This window comes from Perissodus microlepis, chromosome 11 (assembly GCF_051167445.1).
Source record: "Perissodus microlepis isolate ML-2025 ecotype Zambia chromosome 11, ASM5116744v1, whole genome shotgun sequence".
In the NCBI taxonomy this organism is placed as follows: domain Eukaryota; kingdom Metazoa; phylum Chordata; class Actinopteri; order Cichliformes; family Cichlidae; genus Perissodus; species Perissodus microlepis.
In genome coordinates this window covers 15376801-15390546 of record NC_140471.1, presented here as the reverse complement: position 1 = coordinate 15390546, position 13746 = coordinate 15376801, and the positions used below count along the sequence as shown (strand labels likewise).

The 13746-nt window shown below is 39.0% G+C and overlaps 4 protein-coding genes across 4 annotated transcripts; 2 read left to right on the top strand and 2 right to left on the bottom strand.

Annotated features, from left to right (window-relative positions):
• Positions 1–493: 493 nt before the first annotated feature.
• On the bottom strand, positions 494–1272 carry LOC146377420 (hepcidin-like). The gene is made up of 3 exons (XM_084943305.1): positions 1103–1272; positions 929–1015; positions 494–763 (listed from the first exon to the last, which is right to left on the bottom strand). The coding sequence occupies exons 1-3, from the start codon at positions 1184–1186 to the stop codon at positions 671–673; spliced, it is 264 nt and encodes an 87-aa protein (XP_084799431.1). The 5' UTR covers positions 1187–1272; the 3' UTR covers positions 494–670.
• A 1648-nt stretch (positions 1273–2920) lies between these two features.
• LOC146377419 (uncharacterized) lies at positions 2921–4904 on the top strand. Its single transcript, XM_084942581.1, has 3 exons — positions 2921–3019; positions 3917–3961; positions 4054–4904. The coding sequence occupies exons 2-3, from the start codon at positions 3922–3924 to the stop codon at positions 4902–4904; spliced, it is 891 nt and encodes a 296-aa protein (XP_084798707.1). The 5' UTR covers positions 2921–3019; positions 3917–3921.
• A 3329-nt stretch (positions 4905–8233) lies between these two features.
• Positions 8234–9076, bottom strand: LOC146377418 (hepcidin-like). Its single transcript, XM_084943405.1, has 3 exons — positions 8854–9076; positions 8674–8760; positions 8234–8508 (listed from the first exon to the last, which is right to left on the bottom strand). Exons 1-3 carry the CDS (start codon positions 8929–8931, stop codon positions 8416–8418), a joined length of 258 nt encoding a protein of 85 aa, XP_084799531.1. The 5' UTR covers positions 8932–9076; the 3' UTR covers positions 8234–8415.
• A 1590-nt stretch (positions 9077–10666) lies between these two features.
• Positions 10667–13678, top strand: LOC146377417 (uncharacterized). The gene is made up of 3 exons (XM_084944873.1): positions 10667–10765; positions 11653–11697; positions 11790–13678. The coding sequence occupies exons 2-3, from the start codon at positions 11658–11660 to the stop codon at positions 12638–12640; spliced, it is 891 nt and encodes a 296-aa protein (XP_084800999.1). The 5' UTR covers positions 10667–10765; positions 11653–11657; the 3' UTR covers positions 12641–13678.
• The last annotated feature ends 68 nt before the right edge of the window (positions 13679–13746 follow it).

Sequence of the window (13746 nt, the reverse complement as noted above, 5' to 3'; positions counted from 1 at the left end):
CACCGTGAAAACACCTCCAAATAAATTCAGTGAAAGGTTGTCAAGATAAGGTTGTCTAAAACATTTATGAATGAACTTGTCTAGAAAGTGTTTCTAGGAAACATTATCTAACACTTCTACATTCTTTAAAAAAAGTATGCTTGGTTTAACTTTCAAATAACCAATGAACCAGTCCATCAGCTCAAAGCTATTGTACATTACTGCATTTTTGTCATAATTAGTGGTAAAATTGTATGATGATGAGATGCTCCCTACTCATATAATTACAAATATGGGAAAATATGCTCACTTTACTTTTGCTATCAATGACTTGGCTCTATTAACAGGTTGTACCACATACGACATGGGCAAAAGTATGAGGCCACAACTCTTAACTGACATCAGCACAAAAACTGTACATCAGGAGCTTCATGTCACTGGTTTCCATTAATGTTTAATTCTTGTCACACAGAAACAGAAACAGACAGCACATGTTGTAGTATAGTGACTCTGAACTTTTTAATATAATAACATACTGTAGTTCCAAATGCTTGGTACACTGTTCACTGTTACAGCAGGATGACCAGATGGAGAAACACTGTCAGACTTTAACAAATGCTAAGCAGTCAAATCATTTCATGTATAAGAGTCTATACTTAGTGGTTGATGTGATAATCGCAGGTAGATATTCTCAGAATCTGCAGCACAATCCACAGACACCAGCATTGCAGCAGCCGCAGCAAAAGCGACACTTAATGCCACGCTTCTGTCTGTGGTACGGCATCTGTGTGAAAGAGGAGAAGAGCAGAGAGTTTATCTTCAGCTGCAAGTCACTTCATTGTTTCTAATTTTATGTAAAGCTGTGAGTGCACAGTCTATTTTAAACATCTTCCTGCATTTGAGAGATCTCACAATTACTGTCTTCATTCATTTATTGAATTAAACTCACCATCCATGAGTCAGTTGATACCTCCTGATGTTCAGCAGCTGGACTGTCATTGCTCACAGCCTCTTGTAGCTCTTGCAGTTCTCGTATCTGTAGAGAAAGAAAACAGATCTTAGCATCTTCACAACAAATTCATGCAGAAGAAGCACATTATATGAATTTAACACAGTCTGTAACCTCAGCAAATGTGGCAGAGCTCTGCTGAATGCAAATACACATGAGTGCAACGGCCACTGCAACTGCAACGCAGAACGTCTTCATCTTCAGGAGGTTTGAGTGGTTTAAGGTGGTCAGATCCTTTGACTCTCTCGTTGACTCTTGTCAGCTCCTTTGTGATGGTTGACTGAGGGAAAAGGTGCTGGTATTTATACTCACTTGCTCCACTGCTGCCTCGTCACTTAGAGTACAGAAACTACTGACGGGAACAGGCTTGCATCAATAGGACAGGGAAAACCCATATAGTTAAACATCCAAAGAAAAGGTCAAAGTTCATGCCGACTGAGAAAAGTACAGATTTTCTCATTCCTCAGGAATTTCCCATTCCCAGAATTTCATAGCACAGGAAAATAAGGAGTTTTGCAAAGTATTGCAACCCTGGTACCTGTGGAGTTTGCTGCAGGTTCTGAGGATTCCTGCTCCAACAACCACTCAGTATTAACAAACTGTATGTCACAGACAATGTGTGAGATTATACTGTTTTAGTAACATTGTGTCCTCAGTTACTGCATCAACTACATGCTTGTATTACACAGTTTATCACAATAAACTTTATGGTCATTTAGATATAATGTGGATTTTTGTTGTCATTTTAAATGTCGATTTTTTCCTTTGTTACATTTGTAAAACTGACTGCTATGCATCCATCCGTCCATCCATCAAAGCTTCCATAGGGCTACAGGAAGGGTATATCCTGGACAGTGTTAACACATAGAGAGAAAAGCATTCATGATCACAGTAACCCCTGTAACTGATTCAAAATCACAATTTAACCGAACACCAAAGTGTTTTGACTTTGAGGGGAGACTCTCCAAAATATTCTATTTTTATTTCAAACACATACGCAGGTGGTTACATATGGTTAAAATGATTCAAATGCAGTAAATATACACATTTTTCATATAAATAGAGTCCATAACTTGATTATTGTCTATAGCCCACATAATTAAGCACTTTAGTTACATAAAACATGTGATTTTTGATGTTATGTACTGTATAGCCTGTGTAATAAATAAACATGTAGCCCAATAAGTATAAAATCCAGAAAGCTACACAACATGGGGCAGTTCATTTACAAACACAGGTGTAACTTGAGTTTCACACTGTTTTTTGTTAGAAAATAATCAAATTGTTAAATGCTTAAAGTGCACAAAACGTCAGAAATCTGCACTGTCATGAACAAAAATGTAAACCTAATTTTTGCATTAACCCTCCGAAGTCTGAATCCCAGCTTGTGCACATCAACATCACTGATTTGCACAAATACAGTTTATAATGAAGACATGTTAAATATTAAGCACTGAAAACAGTTTGGTTGTTGATGTTGTTTGGAACGTCATTTAATGCATGTTGTTTTGTTGCCATAGTGATGCCTCCAGGGGAAAATTAGGGAGCAGAGCAAGAATAAGACTGTGGATATATGTTTTGATAGCTTTGGGTTCTCTTTGTTTTTGCCTAACAATCATAAAGAAATGTATTATATTTTGCGTGTGTCCTCATTATTGAGCTTTAATCCTGCATGAAGGCTAAGATGAATCTCTTAGAGTAGAACTTTACAGTAACTATTAGAATAAAAAAAAAAACACACATTGACTGCTTTAGTTTTTAAGATTCACTTCAGTCTTAAGTATTTTTTGTCTCCATATAAAAGATATCAAAATCTGTGCACACAACTTGATGTAAAACGAATCTATGTACATTCCGCAGTCTATGATGCTAGAATGGCATCACAGCATTTAAACATGTTTTGAATGAAAACATCAGCATATGAAAACAAAACTGAAGAGACACTGCAACCGTATGAAGGAAGACGACTATTTAGTGAAATTTCTACATTTCCCTGAGGATTAACTGCTCTGTAATTTACCAAGAACTAAAGTAAGCTCAAATTTCATTTTATAGACTTAAGATCATTTACTTAAATATAAAGCCTGATTTTCCTGCCTGCCAGGACAGTATTTATGTACTTTACATTGTGCAAGTCTAGACGATATTTTACATCATAGAGAGGATGATGTGGATCTATTATTCAGGAAAACAAATGAAGACTTAACTATTTGTCAGCTGTTGTAATATTTGACAAATTATACATAAATTAGAAAATGTTCTTAATCATATCTTAGAGTGACAGAAGCTCTGCTGTTAATCTTAGTATCTGCAGTTTTTACACGCTTACATAAACACACGCAGTTACTGTCCCTCCATTTAGAAAGACAGAGGCATCAGAGTGAGCATCATTCAACACAGACGCTCTCACAACACAAATCCTGACGTGGGTTTGCAATAAATGTAATTTAAAAAATTTACATTCATGTATGCTATATGCATTTTGTCCATTCCAAATTTGTGAGTCTATACCAGCCAAAATGCTGTCTTTAGTTATTAACATTTGAAATGATGAAGGCACTTGAAAGTAACACAACATTAGCTGCCTTTCCAGAAAAAGACAAAAACCTTTCAGAAGTACGTAAGGTTTTGTAAGGTTTTGTAAGGTTTTCCTCCCAGGCTTCTAGACTTCTGATTGGCCAACATTTCTACACGGTTAGGATTTGGCATGTTCCTGACTTTGTTTTTAGGGTTTACATGTGGAAGGAGATATTTTTTCAAAACTGCACATGTGGACGGGGTTTTTTTTAAACGAAAAAGGAAAATTTCCGTTTACAAAAATGCCCGTGTACGTGTGGACGTATCCTAAAGTTATCACAAAAAAAAGCAAATTCGCTGAACATTCTGAGTTGAGGTTTAGTGATCATTGTTGTTTTCTGTTCCTTGTAGTCAAAATGGATGGAAGCGGAGATCGATCACAAAATAACCGTAATGGTAAGCACATGTACTCAGTCGTAAAATTGATGAAAAACTGATTTTCAGCAGATATTTATGAATGCTAATTAAAAGATAAAATGATCTTGCAGGCCGACAGGTTAACCCAGAAATGTTTCCAAGAGGAGATCAGGAGCCAGCTTATGAACCTGTTGGTGGATTCTGGGGTTTACTGGAAAGACTTTATGTTACTCTCTATGATATCTTTTTTTGGAGGCTGATTGAGCTATTAGATGAATTAGAGGATCGATATGATGTCTTATACATTGACTTTCGCAATGTCAATGACGGCAATGTCAACAATGTAAACAATCACAATATTAATGTGAGAGATAATGATGCCAATGTTGACAACAATGAACTGCATGATGATCATAATGCTGTTGTTGTTGTCGGCATTGAAAATGACGATTCTGATGAGGCATTTGAAGACTGTGAGGATGTTCACCCGTACATCCCAGAAGAGGATCCTCAGCCAGGTGTATCCAGGAAGAGGTCTAGAGAGATGGATGTGGAAGATGTGGAACCAAACAAGAGAATCAGATGGAGCGAGGAGTTTTCTGATGATGACTCTGACTTCATCTCTGCCTGTGACACTGATAGTGAGGGCTGTCCTCATCTTGGTAATATTGCTGATGAGGTACCGCTGTCTGTTGGATCCACGAAAAGGTCCAGAAAGGAAGATGGAGATGAAGAAGAGCCTAATAGCAAAAAATCCAGGCTCGCAAACTCTGATTCGGGGACCAGCTCAACGGTGTATGATCACTCTGAGAGCAGTAGTGATGAACTTTTTGAAGATGCCCATGAAGAGCCTGACAACCATGAAACTGGAGGCTCGAGGAAAAGGTCCCGAGAGGATTTGGAGGAAGAAGAGGAATACTTGCGTGTTTGCAAATTTCGGAGGTGTTCAAATGAGTCCACCAGCACCAGTGATGACAACTAACACTATTTCAACGGGTTTTTTCTGTATCCTTTTAGTAGGCTGATGGCCTACTCAGGTGACCCTGAATCCTCCCTTGGTTTTGCTGCAATAAGCTGGGCATACACTGTGCAATTTTTTCAGTCGCGTTATTCAGCTCCTGTTCAAACTGTCCGATTGACTCGCAGGGGTTAGAAGTTCGTAGGTCACGATGCAGGGTCTCATACTATACGGCCCGATGCTCTGTGCGACCTGAGTGCTCACATTGTGTGTCCATAGCATGAAGGTTATAACACAAAATTTTACACTATTTTCACGGTTGTTGTGGTCGCGATAATTTTGTGAGGCCACATCGAAAAGGCTCGGATGAGCTTGGCAGTTCTACAAGTCGTGCCTCCATCGCTTGTATCCGGATCACACGCTGCACTGCCGTGCTGTTCTGTCTTTTCGCTTTCATCTCTGTGTTTGCGCGTGCGCCGTGTGAGACGCTGCGTTGACACCCTCACGACGGCCGACAGGTTTTCAAACAGGTTTGATTTTCTTACGACCAAACGACTGATGATCGGGAGCTGGTCGTGAGGTGTTAATCACTTCTCGTTACCCCACGTATGCGATGCACGACACACGATTAAGGCCAAACTCGGGTCGATCCCCAAAACGGTTGCACGACTGAAAAATCGGCTCAAAATGGGCCAAAAATTGCACAGTGTATGTCCAGCATTAGGCGTAGGCTGCTGTGGGATTCCCATGATGCACTGGGTGTTTCTTCTTCACCCACTATGTGTTAATAGACCTCTCTGCACTGAATTGTACTTGTTGTTAACCTCTGGCTCTCTTCCACAGAATGTCTTTATCCTGTTCTCTTTCCCCCTCCCCAACCGGTCGCAGCAGATGGCCGCCCCTCCCTGAGCCTGGTTCTGCTGGAGGTTTCTTCCTGTTAAAAGGGAGTTTTTCCTTCCCACTGTTGCCAAAGTGCTTGCTCATAGGGGGTCATTTGATTGTTGGGTTTTTCTTTGTAAGTATACCTTACAATATAAAGCACCTTGAGGTGACTGTTACTGTGATTTGGCACTCTATAAATAAAATTGAATTGAATTTAAAATTGAATGGATGTCACTGTGTAGATTCCCTCCATAGAAGGCTTAGACCCAAACGCAGATTCAATGCACATGGTTAAACTATTTATAAGAATTTGTTTAAAGAGATGGAATGGAGAACGTGGCTGGAGCTAGGAGTGTCAGCAGAGAGCAGGAACCAGAGGAAAAGCTATTGAGAGACTGATCACCTGGGTCGTGATCAGTGTTGGTTAAGTTACTTGAAAAAAGTAATCAGTAACTAATTACTGATTACTTCCCCAAAAAAGTAATCCCGTTACTTTACTGATTACTTATTTTCAAAAGTAATTAATTACTTAGTTACTTAGTTACTTTTTAAAAACACGATTTACAACCTGAATAGGTGATAAAGTGATAGATCTTTCAGCCCAATTCTACTTTTTCTACATAATCCATCATACAAAATGTAATCAAATGGAAAAGTCTCTTTTTAAAACTTGTTTTATTAGTTTTAATCTTTTAACTTTATGCATCAAGCAAAAATTTAATTATATGCAACATTCTCTGACTGGAAGAAATTTGTTTAGTATTTAAACCTATTTTCTGCACATTCCAGCACATAAAATAATTTTTTTTGTGTGTTTACACTCACTCTTTCAAATAGATGCAAGTAAAACACAGCAGAAAATAAATAAAGTCAAAGACTAGCGGTCCTGTTGCTCTATTTTCACCTGTAAAGCAGGAGTGGGGTAGGCGGAGGTTTACCCTGGTGCAGGTGTGCCGCAGCGGTCAGTGGAAGAATCCGCGAGTTTCTCTGTGAATTTCCCATTATGTCGTAGCGCACTCGGTGCTTGCTTGGAAGTTTAGGGGTTTTTTTCACTGTAAAAAGAAGTTTTCTTCCCACGCACAACGGACACTAATGTTTTTGTCACTTTTTATGGAATCAAACTCAAAATAAGGTCAGTACTTCCACGCTTTAAACGCTGCACGCACATACTCTCTCCCGCACTCGATATATGATCCATTGTTGACCTGCACACAGCTGTTGTCACGAAGGTCGCACTCGCTTATGTCACTGTCATGAGACATTCTGGCAAAAAAATCACGGTTTTAGTAACGCGGTAAGGCAGCGTTCCTACGGTAAAGTAACGGTAATCTAATTACCGTTTTTGCAATAGTAATCCCTTACTTTACTCGTTACTTGAAAAAAGTAATCGGATTACAGTAACGCGTTACTGCCCATCTCTGGTCGTGATGGGAACAGTCCAACGGGAATTCTGCATCAATCAGTCAGCGTAATGCCTAAAAGTTTATTCAGATGTAAATATATTACATTTTTAAAATGAAGAATATGAAAAAAAATCAGTGTTTTTAATGACACTGCATTTCATTCATGTGTCTCTATTGGACAGTGTTGTAGAAGTTACAGAAGATAGGAATCAGTTCCAGCTTGGCCTGACGTTTGATCACGTTTGGTTGTACTGGCTTGGAGCCTGTTTGTGATACGCGACATCCACATGATACAGCTACTCTAGCTTTTTTTGAAGTGTCGTGAAATATTTTTGCTTAAATGTTCTGCAGAACGGATGCAGCGCACATACAGTACAGATATTATCTGAAACAGCATTACACAGTGTTACACCTACTTTACAGTTTCACCACAGTGAAACGTCTCTCAGTATTGTTGAGATGTTTTCTATTATTATGTCCAGTATCAAATTTCTGCTGTACGCAAATCTTTCTATTCTCTCTTTTTCTTCTGTGTGAGGGATTCCTGCATTAATCATGCAGCTTAGAAACTTCATATGCACACCGTGAAAACACCTCCAAATAAATTCAGTGAAAGGTTGTCAAGATAAGGTTGTCTAAAACATTTATGAATGAACTTGTATAGAAAGTGTTTCTAGGAAACATTATCTAACACTTCTACATTCTTTAAAAAAAGTATGCTTGGTTTAACTTTCAAATAACCAATGAACCAGTCCATCAGCTCAAAGCTATTGTACATTACTGCATTTTTGTCATAATTAGTGGTAAAATTGTATGATGATGAGATGCTCCCTACTCATATAATTACAAATATGGGAAAATATGCTCACTTTACTTTTGCTATCAATGACTTGGCTCTATTAACAGGTTGTACCACATACGACATGGGCAAAAGTATGAGGCCAAAACTCTTAACTGACATCAGCACAAAAACTGTACATCAGGAGCTTCATGTCACTGGTTTCCATTAATGTTTAATTCTTGTCAGACAGAAACAGAAACAGACAGCACATGTTGTAGTATAGTGACTCTGAACTTTTTAATATAATAACATACTGTAGTTCCAAATGCTTGGTACACTGTTCACTGTTACAGCAGGATGACCAGATGGAGAAACACTGTCAGACTTTAACAAATGCTAAGCAGTCAAATCATTTCATGTATAACAGTCAGTATTTAGTGGTTGATGTGATAATCGCAGGTAGATATTCTCAGAATCTGCAGCACAATCCACAGACACCAGCATTGCAGCGGCCGCAGCAAAAGCGACACTTAATGCCACGCTTCTGTCTGTGGTACGGCATCTGTGTGAAAGAGGAGAAGAGCAGAGAGTTTATCTTCAGCTGCAAGTCACTTCATTGTTTCTAATTTTATGTAAAGCTGTGAGTGCACAGTCTATTTTAAACATCTTCCTGCATTTGAGAGATCTCACAATTACTGTCTTCATTCATTTATTGAATTAAACTCACCATCCATGAGTCAGTTGATACCTCCTGATGTTCAGCAGCTGGACTGTCATTGCTCACAGCCTCTTGTAGCTCTTGCAGTTCTCGTATCTGTAGAGAAAGAAAACAGATCTTAGCATCTTCACAACAAATTCATGCAGAAGAAGCACATTATATGAATTTAACACAGTCTGTAACCTCAGCAAATGTGGCAGAGCTCTGCTGAATGCAAATACACATGAGTGCAACGGCCACTGCAACTGCAACGCAGAACGTCTTCATCTTCAGGAGGTTTGAGTGGTTTAAGGTGGTCAGATCCTTTGACTCTCTCGTTGACTCTTGTCAGCTCCTTTGTGATGGTTGACTGAGGGAAAAGGTGCTGGTATTTATACTCACTTGCTCCACTGCTGCCTCGTCACTTAGAGTACAGAAACTACTGACGGGAACAGGCTTGCATCAATAGGACAGGGAAAACCCATATAGTTAAACATCCAAAGAAAAGGTCAAAGTTCATGCCGAGTGAGAAAAGTACAGATTTTCTCATTCCTCAGGAATTTCCCATTCCCAGAATTTCATAGCACAGGAAAATAAGGAGTTTTGCAAAGTATTGCAACCCTGGTACCTGTGGAGTTTGCTGCAGGTTCTGAGGATTCCTGCTCCAACAACCACTCAGTATTAACAAACTGTATGTCACAGACAATGTGTGAGATTATACTGTTTTAGTAACATTGTGTCCTCAGTTACTGCATCAACTACATGCTTGTATTACACAGTTTATCACAATAAACTTTATGGTCATTTAGATATAATGTGGATTTTTGTTGTCATTTTAAATGTCGATTTTTTCCTTTGTTACATTTGTAAAACTGACTGCTATGCATCCATCCGTCCATCCATCAAAGCTTCCATAGGGCTACAGGAAGGGTATATCCTGGACAGTGTTAACACATAGAGAGAAAAGCATTCATGATCACAGTAACCCCTGTAACTGATTCAAAATCACAATTTAACCGAACACCAAAGTGTTTTGACTTTGAGGGGAGACTCTCCAAAATATTCTATTTTTATTTCAAACACATACGCAGGTGGTTACATATGGTTAAAATGATTCAAATGCAGTAAATATACACATTTTTCATATAAATAGAGTCCATAACTTGATTATTGTCTATAGCCCACATAATTAAGCACTTTAGTTACATAAAACATGTGATTTTTGATGTTATGTACTGTATAGCCTGTGTAATAAATAAACATGTAGCCCAATAAGTATAAAATCCAGAAAGCTACACAACATGGGGCAGTTCATTTACAAACACAGGTGTAACTTGAGTTTCACACTGTTTTTTGTTAGAAAATAATCAAATTGTTAAATGCTTAAAGTGCACAAAACGTCAGAAATCTGCACTGTCATGAACAAAAATGTAAACCTAATTTTTGCATTAACCCTCCGAAGTCTGAATCCCAGCTTGTGCACATCAACATCACTGATTTGCACAAATACAGTTTATAATGAAGACATGTTAAATATTAAGCACTGAAAACAGTTTGGTTGTTGATGTTGTTTGGAACGTCATTTAATGCATGTTGTTTTGTTGCCATAGTGATGCCTCCAGGGGAAAATTAGGGAGCAGAGCAAGAATAAGACTGTGGATATATGTTTTGATAGCTTTGGGTTCTCTTTGTTTTTGCCTAACAATCATAAAGAAATGTATTATATTTTGCGTGTGTCCTCATTATTGAGCTTTAATCCTGCATGAAGGCTAAGATGAATCTCTTAGAGTAGAACTTTACAGTAACTATTAGAATAAAAAAAAAAAACACACATTGACTGCTTTAGTTTTTAAGATTCACTTCGGTCTTAAGTATTTTTTGTCTCCATATAAAAGATATCAAAATCTGTGCACACAACTTGATGTAAAACGAATCTATGTACATTCCGCAGTCTATGATGCTAGAATGGCATCACAGCATTTAAACATGTTTTGAATGAAAACATCAGCATATGAAAACAAAACTGAAGAGACACTGCAACCGTATGAAGGAAGACGACTATTTAGTGAAATTTCTACATTTCCCTGAGGATTAACTGCTCTGTAATTTACCAAGAACTAAAGTAAGCTCAAATTTCATTTTATAGACTTAAGATCATTTACTTAAATATAAAGCCTGATTTTCCTGCCTGCCAGGACAGTATTTATGTACTTTACATTGTGCAAGTCTAGACGATATTTTACATCATAGAGAGGATGATGTGGATCTATTATTCAGGAAAACAAATGAAGACTTAACTATTTGTCAGCTGTTGTAATATTTGACAAATTATACATAAATTAGAAAATGTTCTTAATCATATCTTAGAGTGACAGAAGCTCTGCTGTTAATCTTAGTATCTGCAGTTTTTACACGCTTACATAAACACACGCAGTTACTGTCCCTCCATTTAGAAAGACAGAGGCATCAGAGTGAGCATCATTCAACACAGACGCTCTCACAACACAAATCCTGACGTGGGTTTGCAATAAATGTAATTTAAAAAATTTACATTCATGTATGCTATATGCATTTTGTCCATTCCAAATTTGTGAGTCTATACCAGCCAAAATGCTGTCTTTAGTTATTAACATTTGAAATGATGAAGGCACTTGAAAGTAACACAACATTAGCTGCCTTTCCAGAAAAAGACAAAAACCTTTCAGAAGTACATAAGGTTTTGTAAGGTTTTCCTCCCAGGCTTCTAGACTTCTGATTGGCCAACATTTCTACACGGTTAGGATTTGGCATGTTCCTGACTTTGTTTTTAGGGTTTACATGTGGAAGGAGATATTTTTTCAAAACTGCACATGTGGACGGGGTTTTTTTTAAACGAAAAAGGAAAATTTCCGTTTACAAAAATGCCCGTGTACGTGTGGACGTATCCTAAAGTTATCACAAAAAAAAGCAAATTCGCTGAACATTCTGAGTTGAGGTTTAGTGATCATTGTTGTTTTCTGTTCCTTGTAGTCAAAATGGATGGAAGCGGAGATCGATCACAAAATAACCGTAATGGTAAGCACATGTACTCAGTCGTAAAATTGATGAAAAACTGATTTTCAGCAGATATTTATGAATGCTAATTAAAAGATAAAATGATCTTGCAGGCCGACAGGTTAACCCAGAAATGTTTCCAAGAGGAGATCAGGAGCCAGCTTATGAACCTGTTGGTGGATTCTGGGGTTTACTGGAAAGACTTTATGTTACTCTCTATGATATCTTTTTTTGGAGGCTGATTGAGCTATTAGATGAATTAGAGGATCGATATGATGTCTTATACATTGACTTTCGCAATGTCAATGATGGCAATGTCAACAATGTAAACAATCACAATATTAATGTGAGAGATAATAATGCCAATGTTGACAACAATGAACTGCATGATGATCATAATGCTGTTGTTGTTGTCGGCATTGAAAATGACGATTCTGATGAGGCATTTGAAGACTGTGAGGATGTTCACCCGTACATCCCAGAAGAGGATCCTCAGCCAGGTGTATCCAGGAAGAGGTCTAGAGAGATGGATGTGGAAGATGTGGAACCAAACAAGAGAATCAGATGGAGCGAGGAGTTTTCTGATGATGACTCTGACTTCATCTCTGCCTGTGACACTGATAGTGAGGGCTGTCCTCATCTTGGTAATATTGCTGATGAGGTACCGCTGTCTGTTGGATCCACGAAAAGGTCCAGAAAGGAAGATGGAGATGAAGAAGAGCCTAATAGCAAAAAATCCAGGCTCGCAAACTCTGATTCGGGGACCAGCTCAACGGTGTATGATCACTCTGAGAGCAGTAGTGATGAACTTTTTGAAGATGCCCATGAAGAGCCTGACAACCATGAAACTGGAGGCTCGAGGAAAAGGTCCCGAGAGGATTTGGAGGAAGAAGAGGAATACTTGCGTGTTTGCAAATTTCGGAGGTGTTCAAATGAGTCCACCAGCACCAGTGATGACAACTAACACTATTTCAACAGGTTTTTTCTGTATCCTTTTAGTAGGCTGATGGCCTACTCAGGTGACCCTGAATCCTCCCTTGGTTTTGCTGCAATAAGCTGGGCAGACACTGTGCAATTTTTTCAGTCGCGTTATTCAGCTCCTGTTCAAACTGTCCGATTGACTCGCAGGGGTTAGAAGTTCGTAGGTCACGATGCAGGGTCTCATACTATACGGCCCGATGCTCTGTGCGACCTGAGTGCTCACACTGTGTGTCCATAGCATGAAGGTTATAACACAAAATTTTACACTATTTTCACGGTTGTTGTGGTCGCGATAATTTTGTGAGGCCACATCGAAAAGGCTCGGATGAGCTTGGCAGTTCTACAAGTGTTGCCTCCATCGTTTGTATCCGGATCACACGCTGCACTGCCGTGCTGTTCTGTCTTTTCGCTTTCATCTCTGTGTTTGCGCGTGCGCCGTGTGAGACGCTGCGTTGACACCCTCACGACGGCCGACAGGTTTTCAAACAGGTTTGATTTTCTTACGACCAAACGACTGATGATCGGGAGCTGGTCGTGAGGTGTTAATCACTTCTCGTTACCCCACGTATACAATGCACGACACACGATTAAGGCCAAACTCGGGTCGATCCCCAAAACGGTCGCACGACTGAAAAATCGGCTCAAAATGGGCCAAAAATTGCACAGTGTATGTCCAGCATTAGGCGTAGGCTGCTGTGGGATTCCCATGATGCACTGGGTGTTTCTTCTTCACCCACTATGTGTTAATAGACCTCTCTGCACTGAATTGTACTTGTTGTTAACCTCTGGCTCTCTTCCACAGAATGTCTTTATCCTGTTCTCTTTCCCCCTCCCCAACCGGTCGCAGCAGATGGCCGCCCCTCCCTGAGCCTGGTTCTGCTGGAGGTTTCTTCCTGTTAAAAGGGAGTTTTTCCTTCCCACTGTCGCCAAAGTGCTTGCTCATAGGGGGTCATTTGATTGTTGGGTTTTTCTTTGTAAGTATACCTTACAATATAAAGCACCTTGAGGTGACTGTTACTGTGATTTGGCACTCTATAAATAAAATTGAATTGAATTTAAAATTGAATGGATGTCACTGTGTAGATTCCC

Excerpts from the sequence above, each read along its gene's own strand:
- LOC146377418 (XM_084943405.1), bottom strand. The coding sequence starts at position 8,931 with ATGAAGACGTTCTGCGTTGCAGTTGCAGTGGCCGTTGCACTCATGTGT. Across the intron at positions 8,761-8,853 it reads AGCAGAGCTCTGCCACATTT|ATACGAGAACTGCAAGAGCT; the intron begins GCTGAGGTTACA and ends CTTTCTCTACAG. Across the intron at positions 8,509-8,673 it reads TATCAACTGACTCATGGATG|ATGCCGTACCACAGACAGAA; the intron begins GTGAGTTTAATT and ends TCTTTCACACAG.
- LOC146377420 (XM_084943305.1), bottom strand. The coding sequence starts at position 1,186 with ATGAAGACGTTCTGCGTTGCAGTTGCAGTGGCCGTTGCACTCATGTGT. Across the intron at positions 1,016-1,102 it reads GCTCTGCCACATTTGCTGAG|ATACGAGAACTGCAAGAGCT; the intron begins GTTACAGACTGT and ends CTTTCTCTACAG. Across the intron at positions 764-928 it reads TATCAACTGACTCATGGATG|ATGCCGTACCACAGACAGAA; the intron begins GTGAGTTTAATT and ends TCTTTCACACAG.
- LOC146377417 (XM_084944873.1), top strand. The coding sequence starts at position 11,658 with ATGGATGGAAGCGGAGATCGATCACAAAATAACCGTAATG. Across the intron at positions 11,698-11,789 it reads ATCACAAAATAACCGTAATG|GCCGACAGGTTAACCCAGAA; the intron begins GTAAGCACATGT and ends ATGATCTTGCAG.
- LOC146377419 (XM_084942581.1), top strand. The coding sequence starts at position 3,922 with ATGGATGGAAGCGGAGATCGATCACAAAATAACCGTAATG. Across the intron at positions 3,962-4,053 it reads ATCACAAAATAACCGTAATG|GCCGACAGGTTAACCCAGAA; the intron begins GTAAGCACATGT and ends ATGATCTTGCAG.